We start from the raw sequence: 21,955 nt of genomic DNA on the forward strand, positions 1-21,955 counted from the left end.
TTTTGAGCTGGCATTTCATTTATATAGCTTCCCATGGACAGGTGTCTCAACTAATCGAGCCCCGGTCCTGTTCTGCCCCATCTACATTGAAGTCAGTTGACACAATGAGGTTTTAATACTAGAGGATATGACTGTTTTGTCTGTTAAATGGACACAGTGTTGTATGTTAACTTTTAGGGGTACTTTACACGCTGCAACATCGCTAGCATTTGCTGGCGATGTCGAGCGCGATAGCACCCGCCCCCGTCGTACGGCCGATATGTGGTGATCCCTGCCGTAGAGAACATTATCGCTACGGCAGCGTCACACGCACATACCTGCTCTGCAACGTTGCTGTGACCGGCGAACCGCCTCCTTTCTAAGGGGGCGGTTCGTTCAGCGTCACAGCAGCGTCACTGAACCGCCGCCCAATAGAAAAGGAGAGGAGGAGATGAGCGGCCGGAACATGCCGCCCACCTCCTTTCTTCCTCCTTTTCCGGTGGACGGAGGTAAGGAGATGTTCGTCGCTACCGCGGTGTCACACATAGTGATGAGTGCTGCCGCAGGAACAACATCGTACCGGTGGCAGCAGCGATATTAAGGAAAGGAACGACGTGTCAACGATCACCGTTTTGGAACAATTTTGCGATCGTTGATCGTCACTCATTAGTGTTACACGCTGCGATTTCGCTACCGGCACCGGATGTGCGTCATTAACGATGTGACCCCAACGATATATCGGCAGCGATGTCGCAGCATGTAAAGTACCCCTTAATCTGGGTCATTTCTTTGTGCAAATTACAGGGAGCAGCAGCAAAACCAAATAGAGGCATGACCTAACGTTTTGAGCCAGTCATTTCATTTATATAGCTTCCCAGGAGCAAATGTCTGAACAGTCTGGACCGGTTCCTGCTCTGCCCCATCTACATTGAGGTCGGTTGGCACAAAGTGAGGTTTTAATAATAAAGGATAAGACCGTGTTATGGTCAGGAGACCACAAAAGATCTTGCAAAAATCATATAAAAAAGGTTGAAGATAATACACAAGAGTAGTTGGAAACGTAGCTGGCTGCAATCCACTGCTTACACAAACACAACTAGAAGTAGTGGTGGAGCATTCCTAACAAACCTAGACGCATTGTCACCGCCGGAGAGCTAACTAACCTCAAAGATGGAATCAGGAATCCTGACTTGCCTCTGATCAGCCCCAAAGGAAAGTCAAAGCCCCAAACATAATGACGATGATGTCAGAAAAAAAAACAACACAGAGATGGTAGATATAGAGTTAAGCAAAGTGAGGTCCTGCTAGCTAGATACAAAGTATAGGATAGATTGCTGGTTGCAGCCAGTAAAAACCCTGAATAATACCAACAACTGATAATCAAAAATTCCCTTAAAGATCACAAAATCTTTCCTCCCACTATATCAGGAACTCTTGTGCAAATAAAATTAAATTGAAAATGCAAATAAAATAGAAAAGATCTTAACTAAAAAAAAGCATATGAGATACAAAAATACAAAACTACTGATCTAACAGGGAGTAAAAACAACCTTTCTTGCTGGGAATAAATCATCTTCCAAAAGAAGTGCAGGAAGAGCATTAATTCACTAGCAAGAAACAAAAAGGGAATATTCTCAAACACTGATTTAGAAAAAGACATAGATTAAGCAGAAATGCCCTCCAGTGCAAATTCAGCCTTTAACCAAGCCCAGACTAAGAAAACAAAATACTTATCAGGCATAACTGCAGACTCAGGATGACATGAAAACAAAACCGATGCAAAGGAACAAAAAATGCTATAGAAATTATCCCTGGAGAGTCCAAAAAGGCACAAAAAAAGGCAAAACAAAAACCTAAAGGGAAAGGCAAAAGCCTAAAGGCTGGAGAACAAAATTCAGGACATCTTCACATGGAGCAGAAATAATTATCACCGGCAAAGATTAAACAGAGACTGCCTTCCTAAATTCCCCCAGGCTGGACTCCATAGGCTTCCTGAAACAGCAATCATCTCCAACACCTGTCTGAGGGACAGATACAGAATCAGACTCACTACCAGCACTAGCCACCAGAGGGAGCCCAGAAACACTCCTGCCAACAGCACCATCTCTGATGATATTGACAACAGGACCGTCCTGATTGGGGAACACCTTTTAACAGTGGGATGGCTTTTATGTTTTTGTTTGTAATCAAAAACAGTGTCTACAATGTACCCTATGTAATTTATATGTACTATTACTATTTTCTTACTGCAGGATAGTATTATTATTGTACTACAGAATGATCTCAAGCCATGGCGCCTTTATGTATGAATGCTCTGTAGGAAGTTTGATCTTCTGCACCCTTGATAAGTCAGGGTTTTTTTCGCCATTTTCTTGATAGTATTATTAATCCATCAGATTGCTTGTCTTCCTCGTCACCTTGTTCCTTCTATTTTTTGACCATTATGTCCCTCTCCAGTGATTGCTCTCTTCTATATGCTCATTTTGTTTCTATCTTAGGTTTTGTCTGTTAAATCTCCACAGGTTAACCCCTTAACGACCGCAGGCCATACTGGTACATCCTAAGAGGTCATACTGTAATCACCTGCAGCTGCAGCAAGCAGCGCACATGTCATCTGATTTGAACAGCTGACGTGTGTCTCTCAAAATGTGATATTGCAATTTAAATCTCCATTGCAGTAAATCTTCACTTACCCAGCCTCATCAGCGGTGCTGTGATGTGATCACTGTGAGCCGATGGTTGCCATGGCAGCCAGTTACAAGAGATAAGTATTTCTGGTGATCACAGCTGTGATCAACAAAAATGCACAAGCGATCAGACTGCTGATTCTTATAATCCCCTAGGGGGACTAGTAGTGAAATTAAAAAAAAAAAAGTTTTAAGAAATGTAAAAAAAACTTAAGTTCAAATCATCCCCCCATTCACCTCATTGAAAATTAAAGGGTTAAAAAATATACACACATTTGGTATCGCAGAAATGCCCGATCTATCAAAATATAAAATCAATTAATCTGAGCCGTAAACAGCATAGCGGCAAAAAAATTCCAAATGCCAAAATTACATTGTTTGGTCGCAATAAATTTTGTGCAAAATGCAATAACAGGTGATTAAAATGTAGCATATGCACAAAAATAGTATCATTAAAAACATCAGCTTGAAACACAAAAAAATAAACTATCACTGAGTCATAGATCCCAAAAAATGAAAACACTACGAGTCACGGAAAAAGACCAAAAAACGGTGAAGGGATTAAACACGCTTCTATATGTTGTATGTATACCAACTCATGGTCTAGCTGATTTCTTTGGTTTTTCTCTTAGTTTAGATAGAAAAAATGGTGACAGATACCATTTAATCTGGGCTAGACATCAATTTTGGATAGTGGCTTGTGATTTACAGAGTAGTTGATACACTTAGTTATTTTCTTGGTAAATGAACAGGCGTGGAGACATTAAAAGGAATCTGTCACCAGGATTTTACTATTTGAAAGCAGCATAATGTAGGAAAAGAGACTTTGATTCCAACAATGGATCACTTTGTTTACTGGGTGCAACAGTTGTGACACAATCAGTATTTTTATATGTAACATGTAGCAGAGCGCAGAAACCTAACCCCACCCACACCCCTGATTAGCAGCTTTCTGTGAACCCTGTATATTGACAGTATGGTGCTAATTACTGCTGGGGGCGAGGCAGGACTAGGATGCACGTGGGCAGCTAGTCCAGCAGTGCTGATCTCCTGCTGATAAAACACTCATTGCATAGAAACAACAGTGCACAGCATAATAAGTGACATATCCCTGAAATCAGTGTTTCAGTCTCTACCTCATGCTGCCCTCAGATTACAGAGCAAAAGCTAACTGACAGATTCCCTTTAAATAGAAAATTTAGTTTAATTACAACTAAATGTTTAAGGCTTTGTGCTCCGTCACAAAATGTTTCTTGTTGTAATAGTGATAAATGAAACAACACTGTGAATAGTGTTCATTAAAAATATTCTATTTGGTTCACCACTCACTAACATACCAAGGGATCAGGCTACACATGGCTTTTACTATGGAGACATACATCTACTGTATATAGAAGCTATCATATACAAATGGTATGGAATTTTGAATAAAGAATTTTGGCAAAGTTGATTATTTTTTTTTTAAGATATCACTGTCAAAAATGGTTTCAAATGTGGATGTAACTTTAACAAGTCTCCAGTCCAAACAGCAACAGCAGTCAATCCCAACTGCACGGGGCTGTCCTTGTCCATCTCCTGTTGTTCGGCCTCCAGTAGTGGATGAATCCCACAGTATCTGCCAGATCCCTTTTATTCCTTCCCATGTTTTTCAGAAGATTGTCCAATGGAAATAAACAGCAAGTCAATGTGACAAAAAGCAGTAGCAAGACTTTGAAGAAATTGCCAGACTGTGCTGACACTACACTAGTATGTGAAGCAGGATAGGTCTCTTTTTTTGGTAGTTATCTCTTAACTTCAGACTTTAATTAATTTGTCCCCCACTACCTTCTAATATACCAAATGTAAGAGATCAGATTATATGTGCTTTATTTTTTATTTCTGCTGCTGTATATTTCATGTCAGGCAGTCTCTGAAAGGGCAAAGTTGATATTAATGAAGAATAGAGAAATGCCCTTTTTGCTGAGTGACAACCTTGGCTTTCTGCTGTAGAGCACTTGGTACATGTACTGAGAATTCTCTGACATTTTTACCCACTATTTTAAATACTAACGACTGGCAAAACTATTCTGTGCCAGATAAACTGCTAGCACAGCTCAGTAATTGCAGTCCTGAAGGACACCCTGGAATCCAGGGGACCAGCCAAAGGGTTATTGTTCCAAGCCCCACTCCACCAATTCAGTGTTCTCCTCATTTTGTGTAACATCTAATGGCATCTCCTGAATGTTCAGCGCTGATTTAATTAATAAGCCTGACTGAGTACTGCCTTGTGACGCCTAATCCCAACCCGGTGACTATACAAGCTTTGGGCTGGCGTCCTCTGAGCAGAAAAGTTGTGATTACAATCCATGCATCCCAGACATACTTTGCAGTTTTGAACTTTTCCAGATTTCAAACACTGACTTACTTTACCGTCTTACTGACGTCTGTTCACCGGTGAGTATGAGTGTGATATATTGACTCCGGTAAGTGTGCTCCTGTTATTTCACTTTTTTTAGATTGCACTTTATCAAGGGTAATAATGATACATGGCAGAACAGGAGGCAGAGGCTTTTCTGCCGGAAGATAAGGCGCTGATCAGTCAGGATTATAAGTGGAACTTGGGTTCTGCTGAATCAGGTAGCCTGGGCATTGCTTTTATATATATACTGTGTATATATATCACTATATCCGTCATTATCTTTGTGGTTTTCCATGCCGTCTGGAGTTCTAGTGTGGATGATTGTCATAGCGTCATACTCACTTAGTGTCTTTGCAACCTTTGTAAGACAGCTGTAGTTTCATCACTAGTGGGATCAGTATAGGTTATATAGAGTCTGATGTATGTGGAGTATTTGGAGTGTTTTTACTGTAATCAATAGCTACTTAAGGTGCAACTTATTCCTCACTATGGGGTGGAGGGACACTGTCTGGGACCCCACATGTGCCTCATAAACCTTAAGGTATAGTTGCACTAACCATTATTATTTCTGTATTGCTGTTCCTGTGGGTTGCTGTATGAGCATTTATCTGTCAAGAGGTAGTACTTTATTTATTGTACTCTAGTTACTACACCTTATCCTCCATATTGCACTTTATATGCTCTTATGTCCCACAACATCCAGGCTATACACAGTGTCCCTCTCGGGAGTTTTCTTGTTTGATCATTCTGTTTTTTTAATTGTTGTCAATAAAGATTTAATATTTGAATAATTATTAGTGATGAGCGAGTGTGCTCGCAACTGCTCAATACCCGATCGAGTAACAGGGCATTCAAGACACTCGGTGCTCGATGGATTATAGTGTGGGTGCTCAATATGCTCGATGTCCCAGCCGGCGTATTCTCTCTTTCTGGGAGTCCCTAACTGGAAGATCCCTAACTGGAAGACCGGTGGGAGAGCGAGAGAGAGATCTCGTCCCTGGCCTTCCTGTTAGGGAGTTTTGGAAAAATGCTTGAGTTTGCCATTTACTTCCATTATGCTCCTTATTTGAATCAAATCCGACCTGCTCAATTCGAGTACCGAGCACTTGTGCATTTTAGTGTTCGCTTATCACTAATCATTAATAATTATATGAATCTCTTGTTCACTGGTGTGATGAAAAATATATATCATCTGGTTTTGGTGTATCTCTTATGCATGTGTCATGCACTTTTTTCGAAGTATTTTATATTCTAAAGACTAACGCCTGTATAAAGACCTTAGGGTGCTTTCACACATCCGGATTTTTGCTCTGCGGCACAATACGGCATTCTGCAGAAAAACCGCAACCGGCTTTTATAACGCCGGTTGCGTTTTTTTTTGCATAGACTTACATTAGTGCCGTATTGTGCCGCAGGGGCTTGCGTTCGGTCCGGTTTTGGCCGCATGCGGCAGATTTAGCCGATGCGGCGGCCAGATCGAACGTCCCCTGCAACGTTTTTTGCTCCGGCAAAAAACACTGCATTGCGCCGCATCCGGCCGCTGCGGCGCATTTTTCAATGCATACCTATGGAGGCCGGATGCGGCGCGATGCGGAAAAAACCGCATCCGGTCGCCGCATGCGGTTTTTTCCACTGCGCATGCTCAGTAGCGTGCCGCAACCGGAAAAAAACGGACGGGCCGCATGTAAAAACTTATGCAGAGGATGCGGTGTTTTCGCCGCATCCGTTGCATAGTTTTCACAGCCGGATTGAGCCGCAGGGCTCAAACCGGATGTGTGAAAGTAGCCTGAATGTTTGGCAGACTTTGTACTCCAGGTGTATGATATAGCAGCATTATGAAGCTACATTGAGCCCACATGGCATGGGATATATGGATGAGGTCAGCACTGAAAAACGGAGAATGGGTTACGATATAAGCTCTGAAATGATCAAGAAAAAGAATGAATGTACAGTAGTACCTCTGACATTTTAAGGACTTTTATTTAGCCCTGAACTTTTTATATTGGTTAAGATATGCAGCTACATATTTCCCTGCAGATATGTAACACTGTAAAAAAGACAATCGGATATTTTCCTTTGATGAGCCTAATATTTTCTGTATGTGTTGAGAAACATGGAATATATTGGTGCATTATAAGTGCATAAATATTGTCATCTTACCTGCCCTATGTGTCTCCCTGTAACAGTGCTGAAGACTGACAACTGATGATCTTTGGCGGTAATCTAATGAGCAGTTGTCACTTCTTTATTTGCTATATTTATATAAATAGGTGAGGTAGTAGAATCCTTACTGGTGCGTTCCACCGAAATTGTCATGGGGCACTGGGCCCCAAAACGTAATCCTAATTCTGCATGACCCATGCTTGCTGACTGCATCCGTATATAAATGCTGATTACATGCAATATACTGGCTTTTTCTAGACTATCCTGCCAAGCATAATAGCCAATATGAGGTTATTATGTATTTGTGCTATTTAGTGAATCTATCTTGATGATTTCCAGGTTTCAGCAATAATTATGGGGAAAAGTTCTATATTGTCTTTAACCAAGTCATAAAGACTCAGCTGATATTTGGAGTTCCACAATATCCACAGATCTCCATCCTTTAATACTATTAAAACTATATTAATTTACTAAAATTAAGACTCAGGCATCTTCACTGTTAACAAGTTTCTATACCTTTTCTTCCTTTAATTATTTCCCCAGCTTCTTGCGTGGACATAGAAGAAGTGAAATGTCAGACATTGTAAGTATCACCTTGTACTTGGTAAATTGAGTCAGATCGTTTTTACCATTTATAACTTTTTTGTGGCTAAACAAATATCTGTTGGGTTGTAAAAATGGCTTCCCATGTTATTTGGGTAGGTTATAGCTAGGGATGATCGAATACCTTAAATATTCGGCTTCGTGAATATTTGCCGAATAGGTCGCTGCTATTCAACTATTCGCGAATATTTGATGCAAAATGTAAGTCTATGGGAAACCTGAATAACAACTATTCGTAACTATTCGGGCTTCCCATAGACTTACATTGCGCATCGAATATTCGCATAGCGGCGACCTATTCGTCGAGATTCGTGAAGCCAAATATTTGAGGTATTCAATCATCCCTAGTGAGAGAGGCTAAATACATTTCCAGTTGGCACAGAGCTTTTATACAGATAGTAAGATTGTGTGGTAAGAAAAGCAATTAAGACCTAGGCGAGGAAGAAAGGATCATTGTAAAAAGACTAAAGGCCACTTTACACACAGCGACATCGCTAGCGATATTGCTGCCGATCGCCTGTGCCCCTGTCGTTTGTGCGTCACGGGCAAATCGCTGCCCGTGGCGCACAATATCGTTAGTCCTCGTCACACATACTTACCTGCCTAGCGACGTCGATGTGGCCGGCGAACTGCCTTCTTTCTAAGGGGGCGGTTCGTTCGGCGTCACAGCGGCGTCACTAAGCGGCCGCCCAATAGAAGCGGAGGGGCGGAGATGAGCGGGCCGAACATCCCACCCACCTCCGTTCCTTCCTCATTGCGGATGGCCGCAGGTAAGGTGATGTTCCTCGTTCCTGCGGTGTCACACGTAGTGATGTGTGCTGCCGCAGGAACGATGAACAACATGCGTCCTGCAACAGCAACGATAATCGGGAAAGGAACGACGCGTCAACGATCAACGATTAGGTAAGTAATTTTGATCGTTAATGGTCGTTCGTGCGTTTCACACGCAACGACGTCGCTAACGTGGCCGGATGTGCGTCACGAATTCCATGACCTCTCGTTAGCGATGTTGTTGCGTGAAAAGCGGCCTTAAGGCTCATAATCTGATATTTTTCTTGATGGGAGCCTGCCAGCATCAAATGATTTGTTTAAACCAAGCAAAGGCGCTCAGTGCAGACTTGGCATGGTCATGCAGTTCAGTGCACCTTCCTAAATACTTGATTTCCATCTATCTCTGTCCCCTCTTCCCTGACTGTCAGTTCTAGCTTTTCAGGAGCCCGAAAATGGTGGCGATAGATGGAAAAAAATAAATGGGAAAGTGCACTGAACTGCTTGTCTGTGTGTGTCCAACGACTATCTGTGCTTGGTTTGAACAGTCACTGCATTGTGGAATCTCTAGTCTGCAGATTGCCTCTGCCCCTCGAAATAAATTATCAGCGCTGTGCATGCGATGCCAACTAGCCGTGAACGTGCTTGTCAGGACCCAGTTGTCGGGATTGATGCACATCCCTGTGGTGGCACCAGGATCCATTGTACATTTATGGCATTTAATTTCAATATGCCATAAATATTCCAGATGGGGCAACCACTGTGTATGGAGTATTTTTTTTCAATGAAAAGCAAGATAGCTGTCTCCCTAAACGAAAAGAAATCTATCTTCCTAATGCCACTAATTGGAGATATCAGAGTGCAATTTGCATAAGATGGAATTTAAAGTACCCTGGTGGGTGTTGGTCTGTTTTAGACAGGAACATATCGGATTGTTTCAGAAGAGGAGCAGTCACTCCGTGCCAAGCTAGAGCGTCTGACAACTAAAGACCATGGACCCGTGTTTGGCAAATGTAACAAGCTGCCAGAACACACAGTACAGAAGGTAATGATGAAATACTATACTCTAGAGCAGGGGTGTCAAACTCAAGACCCGTAGGCCAAATCCGTTCCACTACATCATTTCATGTGGCTCATGACATCAAGACACAGAACAATCGGCTGTGCACTTTGCCTGTACAGAGAGCCACACCTTCTGTATTCACTGCTTGTGAGCTTCTTTTAAAGAGCAGTGTGGAGGTGTGCTCCTAAACTCAAAATCCAAGATGGCACGCACCCCATGTGCAGGCGCCACCCTCTCTACTACATACTGGCTGTATGCTACTTTGACACAGCCAGTGCTTAGCAGAGGGGCAGAGCAAGCAAAAGGGAGCTGACACCATCTTGGAACCTGAGCAGACTATCTTGGACTCTGAGGTCCGGGACAGTGCCCTTAGCCCTACAACCCTACAACCCAGGGACAACTCTTGGATTGCCCTACAACCCTAGCCCTAGTACTCAGGGTCAACTGTGGTATAGTCCTACTCCCCAAGAACAGCTGTCATATAGCCTTACTAACCAGGGGCAACTCTCTTATAGTCCAACTACCCAGAGACAGCTGTCGTATAGCCCTACTACCCAGGAACAGCTCTCGTATAACCCTACTACCCAGGGACAGCTGTCATATAGCCCTACTACTCAGGCACAGCTCTTGTATAACCCTACTATCCAGGGACTGCTCTTGTATAGCCCTACTACCTAGGGACAGCTTTCATGTAGCCCTTCTACCCAGGGACAGCTGTCACATAGCCCTACTACTCAGGCACTGCTCTGGTATAACCCTACTACCCAGGGACAGCTGTTGTATAACCCTACTACCCAGGGACAGCTCTTATATAGTCCTTGACCAGTCTGTGCATTGCAGTCCATGCTCATGCTGTATTGCATGGAGACCTGCATGAGCCCTTACAATTATAAGCAGCCCTTTGACAGCAACAATAGTTCTCATTTAGCCCTCGGTGAAAATGAGTTTGACTTCTCTACTCTAGGGAGCTGTTAAACACTGACTCTCTGTTTGTACTACAATACTTTCTGCTTTCCAGTTACAGCACCATGATCCATAGGTTGCCCCTGATATTCTTGTTAGAAGGAATATGAGAGGAGGAATTTCTTTATAAAACTGTATAGGTGCTGTGTGGCTCCTGCATTAGCTTGACAGGTCAGTCCATTCTCTGTCATCTGCTTCCCCTCTCACAGATTTTGAGCACCGACACTGATGCTCATGTGAGATATCGGCAAGAGGCAGCAGATGGCAGCAAATGACAAAGGTGGACTAAGCTGCCAATGAAACGTCGGACCCAGGTACCGAATAGAGAATAAATACTGAGAGCTGGAGAGATGGAAGTGATTTTCTATGACCATGAACACTTAGTGCTAATCTAATATATAAAGCTGAATGTGTGTATGTGTGTGTGTATGTATGTGTGTATGTCCGGGATTGGCATCTGCACCGTCGCAGCTACAGCCACAAAATTTTGCACACTTACACGTCTGGACCCAGAGAGCGTCATAGGCTATGTTTTGAGGGGAAATTTTAACCCCGCGCTTTACAGTTATTCGCCAAAAAACCTGCCTCCATTAAAGCGAATGGAGCTGGGAGCCACAGTGCAGCCAGAACTTCAGAAGAATGCGCAGCCACGCCCTTATATGGAATGTTGGTGTGTCACAATGCAGCCAGGGAAAGAGACAGACACAGACAGGGAAAGAGGCAGACACAGACAGGGTAAGAAACAGACATAGACAGGGTAAGAGACAGACACAAAGAGACAGACAAAGAGACAGACTGACAGGGAAAGAGACAGACACAGACAAAGAGAAAGAGACAGACACAGGGAAACAGACAGACATGGAAAGAAAGGGTAAGAGACAGACAGGGTAAGAGACAGACAAAGACAGGTAAAGAGACAAACAAAGAGACAGACACAGGGAAATAGAAAGAGGGAAAGAGACAGACAGGGAAAGAGAGGCAAAGAGACAGACAGGGAAAGAGAGTGAAGGAGACAGACAGGGAAAGTGACATAGATAGACAGACAGGGAAAAAGATAGATAGACAGACAGGGAAAGAGATTGAGACAGACGGAGAAAGAGACAGAGACAGTCAGAGACAGACAGGGAAAGAGACAGACAGACAAAGAGATAGAGAGAGAGACAGAGAGATATATACAGAGGGGGAGACAGACAGAGAATGGGAGAGAAACAGAGAGACAGTTACTATCCCGGGCGTTAATACATTCTATTTATACATTCTATCCCGAGAATGTTAATACATTTTATTTTGTTAACAACAGTTATTAACCCGGGCGAAGCCGGGTAGTACAGCTAGTTTGTATATAACTTCAATGGTGGATTTCTCAGCTATGGCAGGGCAAATTTCTGGAATAATTGTATCAATTTACTAAGGATAACATACAGCCATATCTTTACTAGGTAAACCAATAAGAGAAGAGACTTGCAACACTTCTCTAGAAGTGAAAGGAAAGGACAATGATCCTGACTTAGTGAAAGGAAAAAAACTCAGCAGCTAAGAAGTCAGATGGGAGAAGTTCTTGCTGCCAATAATATATTTGATATTGACCAGGCAAGGAAGAAAGACCGATAACGTCCAATGTTTTGACTGACAATGGTCTGTTCCATGGACATCTATAGTGTATGTAAACCCGATATAGGTACATATTAGATCACATATAATGTGGTAGATATTATATACAAGATTACACAAAAAAAAGAGAAGGGTAGGGGATAAAGTGAAGGAAGGGAAGGGAGGAAAGAGGGGGTGAGAAAGACGGGAACATATCAATGTATGGTGTTACATAGAGTATATAGCATTATAGTTAACTATAACTACTGAAAATGAAGTACAGGATCTACAAAGTCAGCTTAAAGGGATGGTCCGAAGGCCAAAAATTGTTTAATCTAAATCCCTATCTATTTAGTGCCGTAAACTAAACTAATTTCTAATCTACTTGCCTTAAAGAATCCCTACGGTTCCCTAAGTACACTATCTAACTGTTATTGAATTTATTCCCTGCTTACTGTGTGATGATGATGCTTCATTTGAGACTCCCAGTGCATTCTGGGATACTCAAATGAAGCATCATTAGGGGGCAGAGGCTGCGGTCACTGCCACAGCCTCTGTCCCCTTCCTGAAACAAAGCTTCATTAGTGACGCTTATTTCAAGGGCTGGCCTGATCCCTGCTCTGTCCATGTGCGCTGTCCTTATGCGATGTGCAAAATGACTGCGCGCTCTGGGTTGCCGACTCAGATCAGTACTATCAAGCCGGCAACAGAGCAGAGCACACTGCCTGTGCACATGTGCACATTGTCAGAGGATATCTGTTGTTCAGCAGACACTAGCACCACCCCCGCAATTTACATCAATTGCAGAGGTGGTGCTGGTCTCACCACCTCACCTGGTCTCACCTGGAACACCAGGCATCCCCTGACAACATGCACAGATGGTCACTACCTGCGTGTTCATATAAGCAGAGACCTCTCAGTCAAGGTGAGTGGGCAGGATATCATCTGGGACCCACCTATACGACTAGTGCATTGTTCGGCTATTAAAAGTATGTTTTTCTCTGAAACGCTGCAGCGTTTCAAATTGAAATATTGAAATATTGCTGGTTGCAATCAAACACCCAGTGGCTGGTACATGCTGCTCACTGTTTGAGTAGCATGGATCTGCTAACAGGTTCCTTTTAAGTCCTCTGTGATTCCCAAAGCACTTAATGCCTTATTTACATATAAATGAAAACATTAATTACTCAGGAATGCAGCAATAAATAGAAGATGTAAAGATGTTGATTTTACATTTCAAAGACCTGAAGTCCTATGTGCAGTTTACAGACATATTCCTTTTAAATGGGTTGCCTGCTATAGACAGTGCTTATTAGTTAGTTGCAATCTTTGAGGGAATTCAGCACAGTGTTTAATTTGATTACAGCACCACTGCAGAGGACATGATGCAGCATATGGTAACCATTGAAAAAGTAGGTTGTCCATGCATGGAATTGCCAGATCCTCCAGATTGGAAAATGCTTTCAAGACTGGGGCTACATGGTGACTTTGGCCATAATGCAGGCCGTGTGGCCAAAGATCACTGTATGCCTCTATCCCATTGCACCAAAATTCAACTGAATGCTGTCACTTTGTGACTTGTAGGGTACAACTAACTCTCCAAAATTGTGAACCTGTATCACAGCCAAAGTTGCTATGTATACCCATCCTTAGGGTACGCTCACACGAGCGTAAGACTCGGACGAGTGCAATGCGAGAAAATCTGGCATTTCACTCGAACCAATGTTATTCAATGAGGGAGAGCGGATGATCAGCTTTTTTCTTATCCAGATTGTGGATGAGAAAAAGTCGTAGCATGATAATCGCATCAGCTGACAATGGAGGAGATGGGGAAATTAATCCCTCCTTCTCCTCCACAGCTCCCGGCCCCTCCTCCGCAGCTATGACCAGATTGCAGGATCAGATTACAGTTGCATGACACTCGGCTCAAGCTGGCAGCACAGTGCTATCGAATGCCATACCATCATGTGAATCCAGCCTATTACAGACAACCATTTTATTGCTGTTGAGAGACTAAAGTAAGGCATGTGTTTTCCAATTAGTAACAATACCTCAAGATATGGAAAAATAGCCCACATTTGCATCTACAGGAATATCTGCCATTGTCTAATGGAAGAGTGGCCCTATCACCCATAGAAATCAGTCCATCTAGAAAAAGATAACTGAACTGTGATTAACCTGAGCACACAAACCTATTATACTTGAGACAACCTTAATACATGAGGCCTTATATATTTATACATGTAAACATTTTGTCTCTCACATTCATATAAAAACACAACCATGAAGATTTATACACTGTATAATATAATGTTTTCTTCCACATTTATAGGCTAAAGATGAATTAAATGAGACAGATGAGAAGAGAGAATTAGCTATAAAGGAACTTCGAGACTTAGCGCAGGAGAAAGCGACCACTGGTGATGACCTCTCCAGGACAGTGGCAGAGAAGGTGGTGGGGAATGATGATTTCTTTTTTCTGCGTTTCATTCGGGCCCGAAAATTTGATATAAATCGAGCCTATGACCTTATGAAAGGTATGTAACTGCCTTCTTTCAGATGAGCATTTAATCAGTTATGTGTGTATCCTGCAAACTTGTGCTGTTGTACTGCAAAACTGTAAGGTCTGTACTGGGAGTTATCTTCTAAAGGCATTTAAGGCATATGGAAGCTTGACTGCTGCTTCCATAACACAGATGGAGAGAGCCTCTGAAATATGCAGAGGACTAGTCCATTCAATCTCCCATAAAAGTTCACCCAGTGGCGGAGGGGACAGGTCCCCTGTTCTCTTGATAAGTGGGGGTGCTAGGGGTGGAAACTTTATCTCATAGGCATATAAGATAGATCTGGTGCCATAAAAGTCTTGGTGAGAAGACATCTTTCATACAAATCAGGGTTAAAAAGGCCCTGTTGCCCTCCTCTCTTTCCTCACTCTTTTCTAATTCCCTTTCTTCCTTCTCCCGCTCCTTGCTCCTTTCTTTCCCTCTCTTACCCCCTCTCGCCCTCCTTATTTGTTTCTGGTTCCTTTTTCTCTCTCCTTCTCTACCTTTTTCTATTTTTTTTTATTTAATAAAGATTTGAGTCTGGACGCTGCAGATACTGGTATGGCAGTAAAGAAGGGTCCAGAGCTAAAGAAAATGGGTGAAGGCCCACATGACAGGGGCTGGGCCATGAAGGAATGATTAGGGGTTGAGGGATTTGAACAGGATGAGAGGAAGGGGAGGCGCAACGTACATTGGGGGATATATAGGGGAAAGTCCAGGAAAAGGGGCCATTTTGTGGGGAGCACGCAGAAAGGAGTCCCACCCACCCTCTTGGGTTTCGGTTCATATTACTTAAAACGATGTTGGGTTGAGTTTCAGGCGATCCTGTCACAGTGGTTGTGGCGATGGGATGGGGTCCTTGGAGGTGGTGAAATTGGGGTTCAGGGTGATTTATATGGATGATTCCATCCCGGATGGAATGAGTAATCAGTCATTTGGTACTTAGCGGGGCTCTGGATGGGGGTATGCCCTGGGAGCCGGTGGTGTTATACATTTCGAACCACTTATTGTGGTATGATGCCCTTGAGCTGGGGTTAATGGTTGAGGGTAAAATAGGTTTACATAAGTGATTTGGTGTTATGTGCCAAAAACTTGTAGCTTCAAGGACCTCACCCCAAAATGTGTGGTTATTTACATTGTTATGTTAATTTATGTTAATAAATGGCCGCAGTGGACAAATGTATCCAAAAAAAGTGTAATATGGTTATTTATGAAGTTTAAGGGTTGGGAAAGGGTTATGAGTGAGGGGAGAGAAGGTATGGAATGGAGGAAATTGGGCCATACAGTGTGAAGCAAAGACAGGATTGAGATACCACTTTGTGGACTCAATGATATCTTTATGGCGGAGTTATTGGGCTGTTAATTGGGGCACGAAATGAGTCCTATTGTGCTGTACACTGGATATACCTTGTGGAAATGGCTTTATGTCTGTACCTTCTAGCACCTTGTTGTTCTGTTGTGGTATTAATAAAGATTCTTGAAAAAAAAAAAGGGTTCCTGTTGTGTGGTAAAAAGTGGACAGTTTTTCCCTGTATTTTATTTTCCTATCCGTATTTTTTTTTTCTTCATTATACGGTTGCAAAAATATGGGCCTTTTATGTAGTACTAATCTTTATGGATTTTCTGGGGATGTGTCTTTTGGCTGCTCTGCATTATTATCAATGCTACCTTGGTAAAGACCATAAAAAATGACCACTAAAACAAAAAAAGTTCCATAACTTGGCAACCATATGGCAGATATATGAAAAAAAAGCCCAAAATGGAATACTCGGGGGACTAGGAGGAATAAAGTAACAGGCCATTCCTGACCTGGAGACAGGTTCTCTTTAAATCCATTTATATGGACTGATTATCAGCCATCAATCATTCATAATAACACTTGTTTGTGTGTACTGTCTGGTGTAAATATGATACTGATCACCACACAAACGGGCAAACATTCACTCGTCAAGTGCTCACATCAGTTATACTAGCAAAAGAATCACCTGGGAATGAGCTGCCAACAACATGATGCTGTATGGGTGAAATGATCATATTTTATGATTTTATGATCATTCTTCCCTATGCAATATTTAGCAGATCATGAGAATGAGCCTGTAAACAAATGCTAATTGAATTGTATATAGTATATTGTCCATTGGTGCTCGGTAAGGAGTGAAAATCATCCTGTCTAAAGGGGTCTTTAGAAGACCTGCCTGCCACGCTGTTATATCCATTGCTTGCATTGAACCAGAAATAACAAGATCAAAACCAGTGCCGACACTGCTGGATTATTGGAGCTGAATATAAATGTTATTATTTCACTGGAGGGAATTGAGAAGGAGGTCGACCAATTAGTGAACAACCCCTTTATTTTCAAAATAAAGCACTGTAGAACGCCAGTTTTTAAAAGAGTGTAATATACTCACTGTCAGGATTTGGCTCTGCTTGCTGGTTCTAGCAGTCGTTACATGACCTCTCAAATACGATTTTCATTCTTCTGGTCACATGACAATGAGCTTCTCGTCCTGACTCTCTTAATGAAGCAGCGATTGAAGTTTTTCACTGAACATTGACAGAATTATGAAGGGCAGTTTGTCGGCACATGACTGTAAATGTGCAAATCGTATGTGACGGCTCAAACTGCTTAAAGGGAATCTGTCACCAGATGTTTATAATACTCACCTGAGGGCAGATCAAAGTGCGCCTGTGCAGGATCTCAATGTCGGCTTGTGTGTAGTACGTAGAATGCGCCATCCACACTAGCTTCACATAAAGGACAAAGATGGCCGAAAGAGGAGGCGCAGACCCGGTGAACAGAGACACCCATCCCACCAGTCTGCTCTGCACCAACCGTTAGGTGAGTATTATAAATATCCGGTGACAGGTTCCCTTTAAGCTGTGCATAGCAAGTGGCACTAAACTGGATTTTTGCCCCAAGTACAGGAAAAACTAGAGTCACTCTGGTAGGGAGGTCCCCAACAAATGAATGTCAGGGAAGATCAGGGTTATTCATGTCTGATTTCGGACTAACAATCCATTTGTTGCCTAGAGATAAGCCATCGTAAGAGACGTCTGGCCACGGCTCTCGTATAGAAAACACAGGAACACTCTGCTGAGCAAGCGCTCCTGTGTATGGGAGAATTATGTGAAATACCCGCCGGCTGAAAGTTCTGATGAACCATCATTTAGCTTACAGCCATTGAAAGCATATTGGGGGCGTTGGAGAGAGCAACCTTATTTGGCACACCGGACCTCATATGCCTATGTGCACACAAGAGGAATTGGCACTTTATCCTTTCGGGTGCTTTATACTTTATGAAGTGCACATCTCTATTCAATACTTTAACGTAGTGTTCATTTTTCTATTTGCGTAGGCAGTTATAGCTTTAATAGTAAGGTAAAAAGCACAGCTGCGATGGTGTGTTATCCAAATGGTGGAGTGCCCCCCACTGGCGGAAACAGTGAGAAGAAGGCCCTTGTGCAAGAACAATATATTGGCCAATTAAAGCCCAAGAGCTCATCATGATGTACAATTCCACCTGCTTTGGCGGTAGTAAGGTGGTCCCCTAGCCTCTTGGGTCCCTGTCCGGCTGTACAGGGTGCACCAATAATATTACAGCTCTGGGGTGGGGGGGGTAGACAGTTCTGCAAGGTATACAGCTCTGGGTTGGGGGGACAGACAGTTCTGCAGGGTATACAACTCTGGGGTGGGGGGGACAGACAGTTCTGCATGGTATACAGGTCTGGGTGGGGGGATAGACACTTCTGCAGGGTATACAGCTCTGGGTGGGGGGATAGACACTTCTGCAGGGTATACAGCACTGGGGGACAGGACATACAGCTCGTCGGGATGTTAATGCTTCGGCTCCTCTCTTCATCTGTGGGTTGAGCCTAGAATGTATGGGCTCCTTCCAGGTTAGTGGGCGTAACCAGCTTCATGACAAATTAAGTCATACCTGGAAGGAGCCCATATATTCTAGCATCTACCTTCATCTGTGGGAGCGCTGTGCACGCTGCGTGTTAGCTCCGCCCACAGATGAACTTAGTCCCTACACGCGGCGGTGAAAGCTGCATGCAGGTGAGGATGTAAGAGCCTGCAGCCAGGGCCTGAGCAGTTAACCACTGATTTATCCTGTCTCTATATCAGTCTCTCTCTATCTGTGTCTGTCTGTCTCTCTCTATCTGTGTCTGTCTGTCTCTCTCTATCTCTGTGTCTGTCTGTCTCTCTCTATCTCTGTGTCTGTCTGTCTCTTTCCATGCCTGTCTCTTTTCCTGCCTGTCTCTTTCCCCGCCTGTCTCTTTCCCCGCCTGTCTCTTTCCCCGCCTGTCTCTTTCCCCGCCTGTCTCTTTCCCCGCCTGTCTCTTTCCCCGCCTGTCTCTTTCCCCGCCTGTCTCTTTCCCCGCCTGTCTCTTTCCCCGCCTGTCTCTTTCCCCGCCTGTCTCTTTCCCCGCCTGTCTCTTTCCCCGCCTGTCTCTTTCCCCGTCTGTCTCTTTCCCCGTCTGTCTCTTTCCCCGTCTGTCTCTTTCCCCGTCTGTCTCTGTCTCTTTCCTTGTCTCTTTCCTTGTCTCCCTCCTTGTCTCTTTCCTTGTCTCTGTCTCTTTTCATGTTTTTGTCTCTTTCCCTGTCTCTGTCTCTTTCCCTGTCTGTCTCTTTCCCCGTCTGTCTCTGTCTCTTTCCTTGTCTCTTTCCTTGTCTCCCTCCTTGTCTCTTTCCTTGTCTCTGTCTCTTTTCATGTTTTTGTCTCTTTCCCTGTCTGTCTCTTTCCCTGTCTGCCTGTCTGTTTCCCTGTCTGTCTGTGTCTATCTGTCTGTCTGCCTCTGTCTCTTTGACTGTCTGTTTCTTTCTCTGTCTTTTTCCCTCTCTGTCTGTCTGTTTGTTTGACTGTCTGTCTCTGTCTCTTTTCCTGTCTGTCTCTTTCCCTGTCTGTCTGTGTCTGCTTCTGTCTGTCACTTTGACTGTCTCTTTCCCTGTCTGTCTCTTTCTCTCTGTCTCTTTCCCTGTCTGCCTCTTACTCTGTCTGTGCCTATGTCTGTCTGCCTTCCTGTCTCTCTCTATCCGTCTCTTTCCCTGTCTGTCTGTCTCTGTCTGTCTGTGTCTCTTTGACTGACTCTGTCTGCCTCTGTCTCTTTGACTGTCTCTCCCTCTGTCTCTTTTCCTGTCTGTCTCTGTCTCTGTCTGTCTGTCTTTCCCCATCTCTTTCCCTGTCTGTCTGCCTCTGTCTGTGTCTTTGACTGTTTCTCTCTCTGTCTCTTTCCCTGTCTGCCTCTTACTCTGTCTGTGCCTATGTCTGTCTGTCTCTTTCTGTCTCTCTGTTTCCATCTCCCAACCGACATTTTATTACCTCACACATAAGCTACTTACACTAACAATTTCCTTTGTTCCTATAGCAACCAATCAGAGCGACTATTAATAACCTATAGCTTGCAGCTCCATTGACTTTAATGGAGGCAGGTTTTTTGGAGAGTAACTGTAAAGCGTGGGGTTAAATTTTCCCATCAAAACATAATCCATGATGCTCCCTGAGTCACATGGAGTGTCTGTGCAAAATTTCGTGATTGTAAATGCGACGGTGCAGATTCCTTTAGCGGACATACACACACACACACACACACACAGCTTTATACTGTACTAGCTGTAGTACCCGGGCGTTGTCCGGGATAGTAACTGTTATGATCCTGAACCATGGAAGATCACAATAGATCATTGGCAAAAGGTGACAAGAGCATTGGCAACTAATCTGGCCACCATCCCCTTACTGACCATCAACACTAGAAGTAGCTGAGGGGTGAACTATCATCCTATGCACCGCAAACCCAGCCGGAGAACTAGCTATCTTAAAGGAAGGAAGGATGAATAACTGTCTGCCTCAGAAATAGATCGTAAAAGGTATAGCAAGCCCCCCACATTCAAAGACTACGGTGATATAGAAAAATACAATACACAGATGTATGATAGGATCAGCAAAGGTGAGGCCCCATTGACTAAATAGGAAAGGATAGGAAAGGGGCTGATGGTAGCCAGACAAAAACCCTACAAAAACCCAAATACCTAATAGTACAAAAAAGTCCTCAGATCGCATGATCTGCACTCCATCCTATCTCAGACGCTCTTGTCAAACCAATGAACAGAAAACAGGAACAATTACAAATTCAAGAAGCAACAAACACATGAACTTATAGGAGCAAAACTCCAAAGATAGCTGCAGGGAGCTTCCCAGCAAAGCAACAGAGAGGGAAGATTCCTGCATGCAAATAAACTGAAAACAACCACAATAATTGACAACCCAGATAAGAACAAAAGAACAAAAACAACATAAGAAAGAACCAAGCACTTATCTGGGGTAGATGTGGTCAGAAGCAAGATGAAAAGGCTGGAGAGCTACAGGACAATGATAACCGGCTCAGCCTGCCAGGAGGTCAGGGTTTAAATAGGCAGAGAGTTAGCAATGGAAACGCCCATTGCTCCAGCACACCTGGTCTCCGTGCAAACCATTCCTGGCCACAAGAGGGAGCCTCACAGCAGCAAAAGCATAACTGACATTCACAACAGATAACTGTCTTTTTGTCTCTCTCCCAGTCTGTCTGTCTGTGTCTGTCTGTCTATCTCTTTCTGTCTGTCTCTGTGTGTGTCTATGTGTGTGGCTCTGTGTGTGTTTGTCTCTTTCCCTGTCTGTCTGTGTGTCAGGCTCTATCCATGTCTGTCTGTCTGTCTGTTTGTGTCTAACTCTCTGTCTGTCTCTGTATCAGTCTCTCTGTCTGTCTCTCTATCTCTGTGTCTGTCTGTCTGTTTCCCCCTCTGCCTCTTTCCCCCTCTGTCTCTTTCCCCCTCTGTCTCTTTTCCCCTCTGTCTCTTTTCCGCTCTGTCTCTTTTCCCCTCTGTCACTTTTCCCCTCTGTCACTTTTCCCCTCTGTCTCTTTTCCCCTCTGTTTCTTTTTCCCTCTGTTTCTTTTTCCCTCTGTCTCTTTCCCCCTCTGTCTGTTTTCCCCCTCTGTCTGTTTTCCCCCTCTGTCTGTTTTCCCCCTCTGTCTCTTTTCCCCCTCTGTCTCTTTTCCCCCTCTGTCTCTTTTCCCGCTCTGTCTCTTGCCCCCTCTGTCTCTTCCCCCCTGTCTCTTTTCCCCTCTGTCTCTTTTTACCCTCTGTCTCTTTTCCCCTCTGTCTTTTCCCCTCTCTCTTTCCCTGTCTGCCTTCCTCTGTCTGTCTCTTTGACTATCTCTC

The 21,955-nt window shown here is 43.6% G+C and overlaps 1 protein-coding gene across 1 annotated transcript in view; it reads left to right on the forward strand.

The window, feature by feature from the left end:
* Positions 1-4,714: 4,714 nt before the first annotated feature.
* RLBP1 (retinaldehyde binding protein 1) overlaps positions 4,715-21,955 on the forward strand; it is a 68,862-nt gene continuing 51,621 nt past the window's right edge. Inside the window, 4 exon segments of the mRNA XM_075342812.1 lie at positions 4,715-5,099; positions 7,771-7,810; positions 9,515-9,643; positions 14,547-14,751. Coding sequence (XP_075198927.1) covers positions 4,873-5,099; positions 7,771-7,810; positions 9,515-9,643; positions 14,547-14,751 — 601 coding nt within the window. The 5' untranslated portion in view covers positions 4,715-4,872.

Source organism: Anomaloglossus baeobatrachus, chromosome 4, assembly GCF_048569485.1.
Source record: "Anomaloglossus baeobatrachus isolate aAnoBae1 chromosome 4, aAnoBae1.hap1, whole genome shotgun sequence".
NCBI classification, from domain to species: Eukaryota; Metazoa; Chordata; class Amphibia; order Anura; family Aromobatidae; genus Anomaloglossus; species Anomaloglossus baeobatrachus.